This window comes from Oncorhynchus masou, chromosome 23 (genome assembly GCF_036934945.1).
Source record: "Oncorhynchus masou masou isolate Uvic2021 chromosome 23, UVic_Omas_1.1, whole genome shotgun sequence".
Lineage (NCBI taxonomy): Eukaryota > Metazoa > Chordata > Actinopteri > Salmoniformes > Salmonidae > Oncorhynchus > Oncorhynchus masou.
Window position 1 is genome coordinate 59,044,675 of NC_088234.1, and position 17,827 is coordinate 59,062,501.

Consider the following 17,827-nt stretch of genomic DNA (forward strand, 5'->3'; position numbering starts at 1 on the left):
CCACACTGGTGAGCTCTCCACAACTAACAATTTAGGTGGCCACGGTTCAATGTCAAAATTCCATTTAAAACTGCGGACATTGGCAGAACCAGTGTCTGGCTGCTTAACTGATGAAAAAGGGGCATGCACGTGTGAGTGATGTCACCTCCATCAAGTGACGCCAAAGGAGCAGAATGCCATTGCAATGCTAAACTCACATCTGACCAACAAATGCACAGAGGGAGCGGTGGAGAGAGAGGGTTGAGCAGAGAGAAAGGGGTTTTAGTGCAGTAAGCATCCGGCTGGTATCGATTACATGAATCATTTATATCAGATGATCAGCTTAATTGGAACACGGGGGACAGAACTTCTACCCCCCAACACGGGGGACAGAAATACGACCAAAACACCTTACGTAACATGATTAACGATGATATTAACAATACACCTCAGACCTAACAATACATATTATGCGATACATTATTCTATAGTCTACAAAAGACAACTCAGAGTGACAGAAGCTTATCCATGGGGATAAGAGAAAAGTAGGATATGGACATATGGCCCAATAACAAGACAGCCATTATCATGAACAAAATACCAACAATGCCAACAGACGAAGAGCCAGAGGACCCATATTGTGGTGCTGCAGTCCCCGCCACCTGCATATTTAAGAGGAAGGTGAATTATTTAAGTGGAACACTAGCATATTGGATTAGAAAACATGGAGCCCCAAAAACAAGTCTGCAGCTACTGGGTGGCAAGAGTAGAACATCTCAGCAGGGACAGTATCCAGACCCTTTCACTTTTTGCCCGTTGTTACGTTACAGGCTTATTCTAAAACTGATTAAATAAATGTTTAGCAATCTACACACAACACCCCATAATGACAAAGTGAAAACAAGTGTAGAAATGTTTGCGAATTCATTAAAAGTAATACCTTACACCTTAGCCAAATACATTTAAACTTCAACTGTATGTAAACTCAGTTTCACAATTCCTGACATTTTATTCTAGTAAAAATTCCCCATCTTAGGTCAGTTAGGATCACCACTTTATTTTAAAGGAAGTGAAAAGTCTCAGATTTGATTTCTTTCATCACATTCCCAGTGGTTCAGACGTTTACATGCACTCATTTAGTATTTGGTAGCATTGCCTTTAAATTGTTTACCTTGGGTCAAAGTTTCAGGTAGCCTTCCACAAGATTCCCACAACAAGTTGAGTCAATTTTGGCCCATTCCCCCTGACAGAGCTGGTGTAACCGAGTCAGGTTTGGAGGCCCCCTTGCTCATGCACGCTTTTTCAGTTCTGCCCACAACTTGTCTATAGGATTGAGATCAGGGCTTTGATGGCCACTCAAAAACCTCGACTTTGCTGTCCTTAAGCTATTTTGTCACAATTTTGGAAGTATGCTTGGGGTCATTATCCATTTGGAAAACCCATTTGCAACCAAGCTTTAACTTCCTGACTGTCTTGAGATGTTGCTTCAATATATCTACATAATGTTCCATCCTCATGATGCCATCTATTTTGTGTAGTGCACCAGTCCCTCCTGCAGCATCGCACCCCCACAACATGATGCTGCAACCCCCGTGCTTCACGGTTGGGATGGTGATCGTCGGCTTGCAGCCTCCTTTTCCGCCAAACATAAGGGTCATTATGGCCAAACAGTTCAATTTTTGTTGTTTCAGACCAGAAGACATTCTCCAAAAAGTACGATCGTTGTCCCCATGTGCAGTTGCAAACCGTAGTCTGGCTTTTTTAATGGTGGTTTTGGAGCAGTGGTTTCTTCATTGCTGAGCCGCCTTTCAGGTCATGTCGATATAGTACTCGTTTTACTGTGGATATAGATACTTTTGTACCCTTTTCCTCCAGCATCTTCACAAGGTCCTTTGCTGTTGTTCTGGGATTGATCGGCACTTCTCACCAAAGTTCATCTCTAGGAGACAGAATGTCTCCTTCCTTGTGCGGTATGACGGCTGCGTGGTTCCATGGTGTTTATACTTGCATACTATTGTTTGTTTGTACAGATGAACGTGGTACTGTCAGACATTTGGAAATTCCTCCCAAGGATGAACCAGACTTGTGGAGGTCTAAATAAAAAAAAATGTTGAGGCCCTTGCTGATTTCTTTTTGCTTGACATCACAGGGAAATCAAAAGAGGCACTGAGTTTGAAGGTAGGTCTTGATACATCCACAGGTACAATTAAACAAATTATGTCAATTAGCCTATCAGAAGCTTCTAAAGCCATGACATAATTTTCTGGAATTTTCTGAGCTTTTTAAAGGCAGTCAACTTAGCCCCACTGGATTTGTGATAGTGAATTATAAGTGAAATAATCTGTCTAAACAATTGCTGGAAAAATTACTTGTCATGTACAAAGTAGATATCCTAAGACACTTGCCAAAACTATAGTTTGTTAAAATGACATTTGTGGAGTGGTTGAAAAACAAGTATTAATGACTCCAACCTACGTGTATGTAAACTTCCGACTTCAACTGTACATAAGTATTTGAACCCTTTGCCATGAGACTTGAAATTGAGCTCCGGTGCATCTGGTTTCAATTGATCATCCTTGAGATGTTTCTACAACTTGATTGTACCACACCTGCCATAAATTAAATGGACATGATTTAGAAAGGCACACATCTGTCTATATAAGGTCCCACAGTTGACAGTGCATGTCAGAGCAAAAACCAAGTCATGAGGTAGAAGGAATTGTCCGTAGAGCGTCGAAGCATAGATCTTGGGAAGGGTACCAAAAAAAAAATGCCTGCAGCATTGATGGTCCCTAACACAGTGGCCTCCGTCATTCTTAAATGGAAGAACCAAAGACTCTTCCCAGAGCTGGCCTCCCAGGCAAACTGAGCAATCGGTGGAGAAGGGCCTTGGTTAGGGAGGTGACCAAGAACCCGATGGTCACTGACAGAGTTCCTCTGGAGTTGGGAGAATATTCCAGAAGGACAACCATCTCTGCAGCACTCCACCTATCAGGCCTTTATGGTCGAGTGGCCTGACGGAAGCCACTCAGTAAAAAGGCACATGACAGCCTCTCCAATCATGAGAAACAAGATTCTCTGGTCTGATGAAACCAAGATTGAACTCATTGGCCGGAATGCCAAGTGCCACTTCTGGAGGAAACCTTGCACCATCCCTACGGTGAAGCATGGTGGTGGCAGCGTCATGCAGTGGGGATGTTTTTCAGCGGCAGGGACTGGGAGACTAGTCAGGATCGAGGGAAAGATGAACAGTGCAAATTACAGAGAGATCCTTGATGAAAACCTGCTCCAGAGCACCCAGGACCTTGGAAGGTGAACCTTCACCCCAGTCTAACAGGACAATGACCCTAATCACACAGCCAAGACAACGTAGGAGTGGCTTCGAGACAAGTCTCCGAATGTCCTTGAGTGGCCCAGCCAGAGTCTGGACTTGAACCTGATCAAAAATCTCTGGAGATACCTGAAAATAACTGTGCAACAATGCTCCCCATCCAACCTGACAGAGCTTGAGAGGGTCTGCAGAGAAGAATGGGAGATACAGATCTGCCGAGCTTGTAGCGTCATCACCCAAGACTCGAGGCTGTAATCACTGCCAAAGGTGCTTCAAAGTACTGAGTACTTATGTAAATGTAATATTTCCTTTTTGCTTAGTAATTATTGGGGGTATTGTGTAGATTATCACATTTTAGAGTATGACTAAAGTAATAAAATGTGGAAAACTTCTAGGTCTGAATACTTTCCGAAGGCACTGTGTACTGTAGGGAGGTACAGTAGGTGGACTCTTCAAAGTCTGGGTAGCATTAAGAGAAAAGGGTATATTGGAACCACAACAGTGCCACAGTTCCTAGGACAGAAGATGTGGCTTTACAATTGCCATTTTAGCTACAATGCTTCATATGTGTGTAATTCATCTCCAACAGGGCTTTGGCCACTTCCTGTATGATAACATATTTATTTTCTCTACATCACAGATCAGATAGATCGAGAACTTGAACCCAGAGTTAATCCTCATTTTACGTAATTAATTATTCCTCCCCAACGGCTATTCTGTAACTGTGTCCACCAATCCTCAAAGAAGCAGGTCACACTCACCACAATGACATTAAAGAGTAACGATCCCAATTAACAAGCAGGAATACAGCTTAATCCTATATTGCACAGCAACTTCATCAGATTGGATCAGCAGTAGCCAAAGGATAGCCGTAGTCCAGTCTGACCCCATGATAAAGTAGTATACTATATATCTGTGACATTTGTAACCCATTTATGAAATAGAAGCAGCTTGTGCAGTGCCAGTTGGAGTCTGTGCTGTCCCCTAGTGTTTAGTATGTCTATGACCAGACAGTAGGATTCGAAGAGGGGACAAAGTTGCTTTGCACACTACTGAGTAGAACCTTACTGAGCCGAGCCAATCTGTACTAAATTTGTCTGGTTATGTATTCACAGTAGTTGCTGGAACAGACAATGTAAACAATATATCCATGTGGAAGGCGGTCCTCAGATCCAGTAGTGTTGTAGTTCTGGTTCCTACCTGCCAAGGCCTTGATGCGGGAGCGTTCAAACAGCCTGGCCGAGCTGTTCTCGTTGTCCCACTCGTCAACATCCCAGCGGTTGTTGACTGTGTCGCTACTATACTGCTGCTGCTGGATCTCCATGTGGTCGAAATCGGCAGCTACGGACGTCATCCTGACCCTTCAACTGTCACACATCGGCCGCTTCACATGAAGCCCTGTGGACACAGAGGACATGACATGTTTAGGAAAATGATCAGACATTTGATGGTTTTACATAAATCAGTCAATGGTGTGTTAAGACAAGCATATGTACATAGCTTTTCCCACTACATCTGAACAGTAAGGTGTTGAGATTAAAGACCAAAGTATATTGTAAGTTTCAATGCTGATATGGCTTTGGTTATAGAGATTCTTACTAATCAGAAATTAAGTCATCTCCCCCTAATGTTTCAGACAAGTTGTGTGAATTTGTAAAGCTTGTTTGTAGTACCACCTCCTGGTGATTAAATGTTACTACTCCAACATTGTTAAAAAGCTTAATTCTACATTGTTGGCAAATGGAACAAACAGAGGGCTCATTAAATGCAATGAGCTGGCTTTCAGAGCACCTATAAAAACAGAAAGTTAGACAAATGTCTTACAAACTGTCCAACAACACAAAATACAAAAATGTATGTTTTATTGTATTGTAGGACCACCCATATCACAGCATTTTCTAAACTTTCCTGGTAAACTATAAATATTTCTCAGCAACATTACATTTTACATGTCATACAGATAAAAGCAGAGTATGATTAATTACAACACAAAAACATACAATTATTGCAAATAGTACACACACCAAATCTAAGCCTCTCCACTCTAGTAACCAGTACCCACCACCATCAAGCTCCACCAAAAAATATGCTCATTGCAGTCTCAGCAGTCTTCCCCACTCCCAATTCTAGGCCCTGTGCTCTGCTACAGCCAGACAGTCCTTGACCAGACTGGGACAGGCCAGTGTTAGCCTGATGAGCTCAGCAAATCCCTCCAGAAGTGAAGTCCATCTGAACACCAACAGTCAGCAAGCACTGGACAATGGCGCTCTGACTAGTGTCTACTGTCTGAGGGGCAGCAGAGTTGTAGTCATAGGAGAAACACATGGCTAAAACATGCATGCTGCGCAAATGAAAAACACATCTTCACGTCAACGTTTGCATTTTATGTTTTTGCCTTTTATTATTTCATTTAAATATCAGCCCTTAGAGGAATGGAATAGTAATTGTTTTTCACTCCTATCCCTGTGCAGATGTGCCACAGGACAGTGTGAAGTGGGGACAAGATGGAGAGTTGTGCTGTACCACCCACCTCTTTGCTTAACAACCACTAAAACTAGACTGTGTTGCTAGGCTAAAAACACACTGCCTCTGGGATAGTGTGCTACTGAAGTGGGTTAACAGCCTGTGCAACCGTGTAGAAGATACACAGTTGAAGTCGGAAGTTTACATACACTTACATTGGAGTCCTTAAAACTCGTTTTTTAACCACTCCAAATTTCTTGTTAAACTGTAGTTTTGGCAAGTCGGTTATGACCTCTACTTTGTGCATGACAAGTATTTTCACAGATTTCACTGTATCACAATTCCAGTGGGTGAGAAGTTTACATACACTAAGTTGACTGTGCCTTCAAACAGCTTGGAAAATTCCAGAAAATGTCATGGCTTTAGAAGCTTCTGATAGGCTAATTGACATCATTTGAGTCAATTGGAGGTGTACCTGTGGATGTATTTCAAGGCCTACCTTCAAACTCAGTGCCTCTTTGCTTGACATCATGGGAAAAATCTAAAGAAATCAGCCAGGACCTTAGAAAAAATAAAATAAATTGTAGACCTCCACAAGTCTGGTTCATCATTGGGAGCAATTTCAAACGCCTGAAGGTACCACATTCATCTGTACAAACAATAGTACGCAAGTATAAACACCATGGGACCACGCAGCCGTCATACCGCTCAGGAAGGAGATGTGTTCTGTCCCCTAGTGCAAATCAATCCCAGAACAGCAAAGGACCTTGGGAAGATGCTGGAGGAAACAGGTAAAAAAGTATCTACTGTATATCCACAGTAAAACAAGTCCTATATCGACAACCTGAAAGGCCGCTCAGCAAAGACACTGCTCCATAACCGCCATAAAAAGCCAGAATACGGTTTGCAACTGCACATGGGGACAAAGATCGTACTTTTTGGAGAAATGTCCTCTGGTCTGATGAAACAAAAATAGAACTATTTGGCCATAATGACCATCGTTATGTTTGGAGGAAAAGGGAAGAGGCTTGCAAGCCAAAGAACACCATCCCAACCGTGTAGCACAGGGGTGGCAGCATCATGTTGTGGGGTGCTTTGCTGCAGGAGGGACTGGTGCACTTCAAAATAGATGGCATCATGAGGACGGAACATTATGTGGATATATTGAAGCAACATCAAGACAGTCAGGAAGTTAAATCTTGGTCGCAAATGGGTCTTCCAAATGCACAATGACCCCAGGTATACTTCCAAATTTGTGGCAAAATGGCTTAAGGACAACAAAGTCAAGGTATTGGATCACAAATCCCTGACCTCAATCCCATAGAAGATGTGGGTAGAACTGAAAAAAGTGCACGAGCAAGGAGGCCTACAAACCTGACTCAGTTACGACAGCTCTGTCAGGAGGAATGGGCCAAAATTGACACAACTTGTGGAAAGCTTGTGGAAGGCTACCTGAAACGTTTGACCCAAGTTAAACAATTTAAAGGCAATGCTACCAAATACTAATTGAGTGCATGCAAACTTCTGACCCACTGGGAATGTGATGAAAGAAATAAAGCTGAAATAAATCATGCTCTATTATTCTGACATTTCACATTCTTAAAATAAAGTGGTGATCCTAACTGACCTAAAAACAGGGAATTTTTACTCATAATTAAATGTCAGGAATTTTATTTGTCTAAGGTGTATGTAAACCACACACAAAATTGTCAGGACATGGGGAGGAGACTGCATGGTGATGACCAGCAGTGGCAGTAGAAGAGATTAACACCAAGACTCACACACATTTAAGGACAACACAGCAGAAAGGTGTCTAGTGGTGAAAACAGCACACTGCAAGCGATGGACACGAGCAGCGCACTGCAAGTGATGCTGGACATCAACACCAGTCTCACAGTACAGTACTTAACCAGACCAGAGGGACCAACCACTATTGATGGTTGAGAGCTATCGAACCGGATTTTACAAGCCATGTTGTTCAAGCCTCGCAAAGCCATCTGATCCCACTGCACAGGGCAATGTTTAATGTAAGCTCGTGGGATCAGGCCACTTTGCGAAGCTAATGCGCTCCACATCTTTGCTAGATTGCATGAGTGTTTGCAGTATGTAATGAGTTTGGCTCAGAAGTAGTATGGCTGGATACTACATTAATGCAACAAGGTGTTGGTCCCATGTTTCATGAACTTAAAAAAAAAAGATCAAAAATGTTTCACGCACAAAAAGCTTATTTCTCTCAAATTTTGTGCACAAATTTGCTTACATCCTTGTTAGTGAGCATTTCTCCTTTTCCAAGATAATCCATCCACCTGACAGGTGTGGCATATCAAGAAGGTGATTAAACCTCGTGATCACTGTAAAGTGTGCAGTTGTGTCACAACACAATGCCACAGATATCTCAAGTTGAGGGAGCGCGTAATTGGCATGCTGACTGCAGGAATGTCCACCAGAGCCGTATGCAGAGAATTCAATGTTAATTTCTCTACCATAAGCAGCCTCCAACGTCATTAGACAATATGGCAGTACATCCAACCGGCCTCACAACCGCAGACCACATGTATGGCGTTGTGTGGGCGAGCGGTTTGCTGATGTCAATGTGAACAGAGCGCCCCATGGTGGTGGTGGGGTTATGGTATGAACAGGTATAAGCTACGGAAAATGAACATAATTGCATTTTATCGATGGCAATTTGAATGCAGAGACGCACAAGATCCTGAGGCCCATTGTCGTATCATTCATGCGCTGCTGTCACCTCATGTTTCAGCATGATGCACAGCCCCATATCGCAAGGATCTGTACACAATTCCGCCAAGGGGAAAATCACCATTCTTCCATGGCCTGCATACTCAGACACGTCACCCATTGAGCATGTTTGGGATGCTCTGGATCTACGTGTACAACTGATGGGAACTGGAACACACAATATCCAACAACTTCACACAGCTATTGAAGGGGAGTGGGACAACATTCCACTGGCGACAAACAACCTGATCAACTCTATATAAAGGAGATGTGTCGAGCTACATGAGGCAAATAGTGGTCACATCAGATACTGACTTGTTTTCTGATCCACGCTCCAAACTTTTCTTGGCATCTGTGATCAACTGATGCATATCTGTATTCCTAGTCATGTGAAATCCATAGATTAGGGCCTAATGAATTTATATAAAATTGACTGATTTCCTTGTATGTACTGTAACTCTTAAAATCTTTGAAATTGTTGCATGTTGCATTTATATTTTTGTCCAGTATAGAATCCTAAACCTGCTTCATAAAAGTAGCTCAGTCCCACCACATCATCCTCCCACCACCACCAAATCTAGATGTGGGATGTATATGCACGTAGGGCAGTAGATAGAGCTACAGCTCTAAAATATATATTTTTTAGCCTGTGGTGGTAGAGGGTGAAAACCTCTCAAAGATGCTAGAGGAGAGACGAGATTGCAATAAAGTTGTGTCCTCTCAAAACCCGTCTATTGAGGACCTTCATCACATTGTACCTCGGCTTGTATCCATCCATCTGTTCATCTAGCTCTCGGATCATTCTATTACAGACTACACTGACAAGTCTACAGAGGATGTATTCATTATCCATGACAGTGCACTGCACACAGACACTGATGGTACAGACATGCAGAGACCTCGTACACAGAAACAAACTGAAACGTTACATCCTTTAAAATCAGGGTTAAGCCTTACCAACTGCTGGCTAATGGGGATTAATCTAATAATTTCCCTCTGAGCACAGGCTCAAAATGAGGACATCAGGGGTGAAATAGACTGATTTGCAGGCTGGCACATCAATAACAGAGGTCAACATTGTGTCAATATAAGCCCAGAATGTAGAACTGGCATGGAATGCTCTTAAAACCTGGGGGAATGTGAATAGATGATTGCCTCAGACTGATTAGCATTTTGTAATTGTTTACATTGACCCCAATGCTATTTAAGAATTGGGGGGGCTTTCTCAATAATTATCTTAAAGCTACATGTGTAGCCAAACAGATCTGTCATCTTAAAAAGCCTTTGTTGTTAACAGCTTATGCATATTATGAGTCTCTTTAACTCACTGACTTCGTGGCTACAACAGCCTTCCAGCTGCAATGCGTCAATTTTTTAAATATTGCTATGCAGAAGCCGTAAACGAAAGCTTTGTAATGTCACTGCACGAGTGACTTGATTACTTTCAATTATTTGGATTTGTCCTTCTCCCTCATGCGCAATGCTTTTATCCAGCACTTTATAATACTTATGTTTTGTTTCCTCTCGCTCTCTCTAGTCTCCTAAATAGAAACATGTCAGTGACTGTATTGAAAAGGGCCTTTATCAAGATCGTACTAAAGATCTCCATGGATACCAAACAGCAAGAGCCTTTGACATTTCAGTTTGCAGCACTGTTCCTTCTCGGCCTACTCCACAAGGCTGCCAAGCATAACAAACACAACTCCGAAACATTACCATTTACTTGATCAATCAAGTGAAAACAACCATGATAGTTCACAGGAATAGAACACCATTGAAGGGTTCAAAATAAAAAACATCAGTCAAAGGGTTTTGTCAAATATGCAAAAAAACAGCAGATGTGTAGTTTTATACTAGATTACCTACATTCACTTAATTTGCTATAAATGTGTAAATATCTTATTGCTACAGCTTGAACCTGTGAAAACAGAGTTCTATACTATGAAGAGGCATTGTTTGCCGTTTCCGGAATGTCGCCAGTTGCTTTTTTCTGTTGAACCCAATAGAGGCTCTGAAAGCTCGCTCACTGCAACCTCTTGCATCATCCAGAGTCAACTTCACTTAAACTTCAGTATTCCAGATGGTCTAGAAAAGCCAGGCACAGGATTGTATTCAGCACCTACACAACCTGCACTTTGCTTTGGCATACATTATTCCCTACCCTGAGGGACACAGCTGGACGGATCATTCACTACACCCACATGCAAATCTCCACTGTACACTGAATTTGACTTTAGGTTATCACAGCTCTACTTACGTGGATACATGTCACATTTTCATATTCACGCACATAGGATTGAGTTTTGGGGTTATTTAATCATTCTCCCCCATTCCTAGGGGAGACACCCACATGTGTGAAAATTCATAATTAGAAAGAAGCTTAAGCAAATAAATTCATAAGCACATCTCCCACACATTTTTTAAAGAATTGTACACTCCTTCAAGCTGTAGATCATACACCCAATTAAGACTCCCTCCCTGGCTCTACATAGCTAGTACAGTAAAACACTGACTAGGATGGGTATTTGTGGGATGTGGGGAATGTGGGCAATTCGCTCTGGCACAATCTGGTCAAACCAGATTTCCATTCATTGTGTACAGAGCATTTCAGAAGGATACAGTGAGTGGTTATACTGTAGCTACAGCATCTGGGCTATGTTGAACAGCCGGTGAGTTTCAGTCCATGTTGCTTGGATAAAGACCGTCCCCCATCGACCAAGGTACACAAAAACACTTTGAAGTGACAGTCTCTGGAACAGAGTTTCAACATTCTTAGCGCAGCATGCCATCCCTTCACTTCATGTTGTAAGAAACAGGGAATTGCTCAAGTAATTCATGGGGACACATCATTCAGACATGAGGCCAGAAAGACTTTGGTCCAGGCCAAATCCTCTCGACTACTCCATCCAAGCTATAAGCCACGCCTGTACTCTTAAGGTGACGCCTACAACCAGTGCCCAGATAAGGGAGGCTAACTTCAGGACATTACCTATTCTGGTCAAGTACCAGGATCCACTGTGGAATGCCTAGTTGAATTATTCAAAATCTATCCAGACCATAAACAGGCATCCTTTGATGATAATGTACACCACATATAAGGACAGGTCAAACTGGTGACCTTATGGCCACAATACCATCTGGGATATAGGACTATATTAATAAGGAGCAATACACCAGACCGTGATGAGAATAACACACGGAGACCACTAAAAGATCAAAAACGTTGGTCACAAGATCTTTGTGGTTTTCCCTGTCTCAACATTCCAGCCTGGTTATTAGGTTATCCAAGAAATTGACAGCTAATGACTTAAACGGTTGTAACGTTTTTTTTGTGTGATAAAGTTTAAAAAAAAAAAATACATGCCCGTTTTTATCAGAGGCTTCTGTAGGCACAATAACAGAGGAATTCACCAAGGAATAACAGTCACTTATAGATACTAGCTATAAGCAAGATGGAGATTAGAAAATAACATTATCTAAACATGTTCACATAGCATGTTATATACAGTTTACATAAGACAACCTGACAGCAGAGCAATGTGGAAACTTTATTTACGAGCCAATAAACATGTCAAACTATGAACACTCAGGACACTCATCCTCACGATTCTTAACAGGCATCACAGCCACTAAGAGTGATTAGGAATTCTGAACAGGCACTTGTCGAGTTGCCCAGGCCAGTTCGTCAGTGACCTAGCATGGCTCTCCATGGTGATTATTCACTCTCCACAGCTCCTATGGTGCTGGCATCAGGGGCCAGATAACAACCTCCCTTTGTGGCCCCGCAGAGATAAACCACAGCCCGGCTGGAATCAAGTCAGCCATTCACTGGCTTCCGGACTGCAATGTCATGTGTCGTAAAAGAATGTCACACAGACACAACTCAGTGACTGTCCCAGCCCGAGAGGGGAGGAGGGGTGTGCCTTTGGAAACTAAGAGGTAATCCTAAATACATCCAACAGTCAATAAGAGGAAGTGCACTCCTCTCAATAGTTCCAGGGGCCAATCATTGGAAGTGCATTGTGCAGTATAGTCAGTCTGAAGATGACATTGACCAGACGAACTCTGCTGCAGTATTCGCCGTCGGTGACAAACAAAATCTAGCCTTTCTACAACGTTAACATGAAACTGCACAACCCAGTCCTCATTAAATACCTTCAGTCATCCCTCTGATAGTAAACGGAGACAGTTTCCCACTCACCTCCCTCCACCACTCTTCATATGAGGATTCCAACAGAGTGAGAGTGCAACGGTGGCCACAGTGGGACCAGTGGAATGGAGGCAGTCACACGTCATCACCTCATTAGACTGAGGGCCTCGAGGAGCATACAGGGCCGTGTCTAATGATTCAGTGGTGGATGGGATGCGTGTTGAAGCCGTGATAAACCTACTCAAGGGAGTTTTCTGGCATGCCAAATGACGAGTGGGTCTGTGTTTTCAGATGGCTGGGTATGTGCATACGTACGTACTTCAAAGGCTGGTGCCCAGATAATTATAATGTCTTCGGTCTGCCTGCCAAATTGACACTCAGCCCGAGAAGCCTCTTAACAAACAAAGGCTCCGGTCTTACTGACGTAAGCGGAAGGGAGATGGGTTCATGTGATTGGCTGAGCCAATCGCCAGGCAAAGTGTTAACATTAATAAAATACGCTGTTCAATGCGAATCAGATGAGCGCACAGAGATTATTCCGTTGTGCCGGTCTCCATTGCATTCACGCATGCTCAGTTCAGATGGCCTCCATGCGCAGTCGAAAGCTAACAGCACTAGCAACACTACAGTAGTCTCCTGGTAAATACACTCCTGCTGTGAAGATGAATTATGAAGGAAGGCCTGAGTGTGTTGTGTTCAGAGGAATACATGTGTCAGTCACATCCTCCAGCCAGCATACGGTTGGCCTTGCGCATCATGAACGAGGAGTGCCAGCTGTCAGAATTCTGCCATATACTCTCAACCTTATTTAGCCCGTCCAGTCACCACTCGCAGGGCTTCACTGTGGCGGTATTCTCACTAGTAGAATATAAAAGGACCATCATTATGCTTATAATGCAAGAGCCAAGTATCATAGATGCTAGTCACTAATGTCACCTAGCCAGTTAAATCAGTGGCTGTGATGGGCTAAGTAAGGATGAGAGAGTATATGGCTGAATTCTGACACCCCTTCTTCATGATACGCAAGTCCAACACTATGGTGGTGGACTCAAAATCAAATTGCCTACCAATGGTGGTATATAGCAAGTGCTGAATTCTAGGCATTGTGAGTTGCTGTGCTGCATTCTAGGCATTGTGAGTTGCTGTGCTGCATTCTAGGCATTGTGAGTTGCTGAGCTGCATTCTAGGCATTGTGAGTTGCTGAGAAGATGTTATGTAACGGTCCTCCATTTCCCATGACTGCTGCAGCTCCTTAGACACCCCTCCCTGTCAGCGCCAACACAGCCCATAAAACAGACATCTCACTGAACTGCATTCCATTATACACAGACAGACCTGGAGAAAGGACAGGACCCATGGCACCTAGACTAAACACATTGGCAAGAACACCAACAGGGCAGGCAAACAAGCTACGATGGTTGCGCTGACCGGCAACAAAAGACAAATGAACGCCCCCACTACAATCTAAATCTACACAAACCCACATCTACAGGAACACTATCAACTATAAAAGCAGTCAATGATATATAGGCTAGGCTTAAATGGAGGCTTGTGGCAACATATGTATCATGTAAGGTCAAAGGTTATATTAGCCATCTGTATTGTGGAGCACGTCGCAAACTGATTCCTTTGCAAGACTATTCTCCTGAAACGACAATGTGCCTGTATGAATGGAACTTTGACAGGAGAAAAGGGGATTATAAATCTATCCGTGTCAGCTCACCGCCAGATGTGATGGTTTTCCCTTGAAACACACTTTCATATCTGGTTCTCTAAACATTTTGGGAAAGTGAGAACTTCTGTGGCTTGTATTTGTAAAGCACATTAGAGTTAGTGAGCAATGCAGCAATGTTAGTGTCAGGCAGTTAGAGACAGCCATGCATTTTAAATTACCAGGCCCCTTTTCCCCCACTATTAGTTCCATAAACACTGCTCAACCTGAAGAGAAGGACAAAGGACTCCATATAGGCAGAAACACATAGGCCAGTGGACTTAAGTACAGTAGTATCATGCTAATATTTTGCAAACCATATCAGCCATTTACAGTACCATTATCCAAGCTGAGCGGCATTTTGGTACCTTGTGCGAGTATGCAATAGGGCAGCAATAGTTAACACATTTAAAGACATCTTAAACGTTGCAAATATATTGAAAGCCGAACACTGTATCCCTAGCCAGGGCACAGGCAGAAACGGTGCATTTTCCAGGCACACTATGGTCTGGATAACATTACTCTCCCTCCCACTCTACTCGGAGTACAAACACTCAAACGCTCCCTCCCACAGATTTCCTACACTTACGCAATTCCGCCAGCCCTGCTGCCAAAAGGCTCTCTTCTCCCTCAGACCCAAAAACAGCCACTCCTCTCCATGCGCGGGTGGGGGGAGGGGGGAGGCTAAGGGAGAGAAGTTTGGGGTGGCGCCAGCGGCAGGCCACAGGCTTTAAGGACCGGGGGACTTTAAACCTAGAGCATAAGTAATAGTTCTAGACAGTTTTGATCTGTGCTTAGAGGGCAAAGTCATTAGCAAGTCATGTCTACAGGCGCAGGGGGCAGTGGGGCAGTTGAGAGGAGGATAGAGGATGGGTAGGCGAACAGAGAATTACCAAGCAAACAAAAGACAGACATATGATAACCATACCAAAATGGTTATGGTAGGAGTTAGGGACGTCCCATGATCCGGATAGCACTAGCCTTTAAAACTCCACTTCAGGAGTCTGTTTTGGAGGTGAAGAAGACGTTTCTCATTGCACGAGAGAGACAGGGATGCTCGACCACCACTCCAGCCTACACAGCAATCACCTCAACACTACCACTTGTTGGATTTTTGTTGGATCTCGGCCACTTTCATGTCACGCCTGGTATGCCATTAACCCAGGTTCTACAAATTAGAGGATAATCCCCTTAACAGACAAGCCACATGGTACTGTAAATAAACCAGGCATTAAGTGACCATACGTCTTCCAGTTGGCTTCTGGTCCACATCAGGCAAGATGAACAGCTGGGTAACAGACTGCCAACTGCACTGTGGATATTTCATTTCAGAGGAGCGCTTCCCTGTCCTGAATAATAAAAAGGCCTGTTTAAAGAAGCTGATGTCAAATATGTTTTATTGATGAACTAGGTTACGTCAACCACAAATCAATCAGTTCGTCATCTGATCAAAGAAAGGAAATATTATACAGCAGTTCCCTGGTCAAAAAAAAAATTAAAAGCCATTAAGGACGGGACAAAACCCCTAATGAATGATATCTGACAACCCTCCAGCTAGCTAATGTAGACAAATCTAGCCAAGGTTTTCTAGATATACATATTCACACAAATCTGAGAGAATTAGTCCTCAAGATAATTATAATTTCCTAGCACATGAGAATAGACCCATTGATAGTGTCACAAAACAGATGGCCCAATTGACAGCACAGACGCTTCAACTGTGAACAACAAATTTCACAAGGCTGTGTAGCATAGCCCGAATTAAGCTCATGTCGCTCATGGACTTGGAATGAAAAAAAAGAAAAGTACTTTGGGAGAGAATAAGGCCCATAGTCTGTGGGTGAGGCCCTTCAGTCCAGTCAGAATGGCAACTACGAACAAATGATGTCAGAGATATACAAAAGTAGCAAGAAAAGTTTACAGCTAAAACTACTGATATCATCAAGCCTTACTAACAAAGAAGCAGCCAGACAAAACTAACAGTTGATGGGTACTAGGGACAGGCGGAAATCAAAACATACGTCAACTAATCTATTATTAATTGTAAAAAGCATCCAGACCGTTCAGCCAGTACAGGCCCAGAGGACTGGAGCCCTGCCCAGCATTTTATGGCCACTATGTCGCCATGGAAAGTCACAATCTGCTCTTTGGGAGTCCTTAAGGACCAGCCCCGCCAACCCCAAAGTGGGGCGGACATTTTGTGGTTAGAGAGAGTAAGGGCCCGTGATGGGACATTTAAATGGAAGACTTAGGATGGGGCTCGTTTTCAATATCCTCTTTTTCAGCTTATCATTGTAGATTAACCACAAGCACACAGCAAGAGGACGTCAAAGTAAATAAATAGTGAACCCTCATCAGCAAAATAAACTTCACACCTTTAATCTGGGCTCTGAAAGCATACAGGAGAGTGCATTGCATAAGGGGCTGTAAAACGTGGAAAGTGACAGGAAGCTCCTAACGATCATCTGAATTGTGTTTGGGATGCTGCTTCATCTGGCTAAACTGGGGCAGATCAGGGCACCCCGCTGACCGATAACGGTGCTGAGAGTCCGGTTGGGACAGGAGCACAGGAAAGGACTTTGTTGTGGTGAAGGTACATGGTCTGTCCAAACCCTCTGGTAAATCACAAACTGTCAGCAATTCTAGCCTTGCAAACCACCGTACTTAACCATGGCAAAGTGACTGGGAATATGGCAGAATACAAACAGTGTAGTTATTCCCTCTGTAAGGCAATCAAACAGGCAAAAACGTCAGTAGAGACAAAGTGGAGTCACAATTCATTGGCTCAGACACGAGGCGTATGTGGCAGGGTCTACAGACAATCATGGATTACAAAGAGAAAACCAGCCACGTCGTGGACACCGACATCTTGCTACCGGACAAGTATAAACACCTTCGCCCGTTTTGAGGATAATACAGTGTCACCGACGCGGCCCACTACCAAGGACTGTGGGCTCTCAGACATTTAAGCGTGTTAACCCCTTTCAAGGCTGCCGGCCCAGATGCATTCGCTATCACACTGTCCTATCCCATCTGGACAAGAGAAAAACCTATGTAAGAATGCTGTTCATTAACTACAGCTCAGCGTTCATCATAGTACCCTCCATGCTCATCATTAATCTTGGGGCCCTGGCTCTGATCCCCACTCTGTGCAACTGGGTCCTGCACTTCCTGAAGGGCCACCCACAGGTGGTGAAGGTAGGAAACAGCCACTTCACTGATCTACAGTGGCCCCACAAGGGTGTATGCTCAGCCCCCTTCTGTACTCCCTGGTCACCCGTGACTGCGTGGCCACGCACACCTCCAACTGAATCATCAATTTTGCAGACAACAGCAGTAGGCCTGATTACAAACAATGACGAAACAGCCTACATAGAGGTGGTAAGGGCCCTGGGAGTGGTGCCAGGAAGATACCCTCACTCGATGTCGACAAAAAAAAAGGTACTGATCGTAG

General features: G+C 43.5%; 1 protein-coding gene across 2 annotated transcripts in view; it reads right to left on the bottom strand.

Moving 5' to 3' along the window:
* The window catches only part of LOC135511123 (spectrin beta chain, non-erythrocytic 1-like), a 164,015-nt gene that overhangs the window by 124,934 nt on the left and 21,254 nt on the right, over nucleotides 1-17,827 (bottom strand). The window contains exons 2-4 of one of the 2 annotated variants that reach the window (XM_064932686.1): nucleotides 4,511-4,708; nucleotides 1,907-1,918; nucleotides 1,430-1,451 (exon numbers count right to left, since the gene is read on the bottom strand). In XM_064932686.1, coding sequence (XP_064788758.1) covers nucleotides 1,430-1,451; nucleotides 1,907-1,918; nucleotides 4,511-4,664 — 188 coding nt within the window. In that variant the 5' untranslated portion in view covers nucleotides 4,665-4,708. The remainder of the gene's footprint in view (nucleotides 1-1,429; nucleotides 1,452-1,906; nucleotides 1,919-4,510; nucleotides 4,709-17,827) is intronic. The other variant, XM_064932685.1, reaches the window with a different exon arrangement.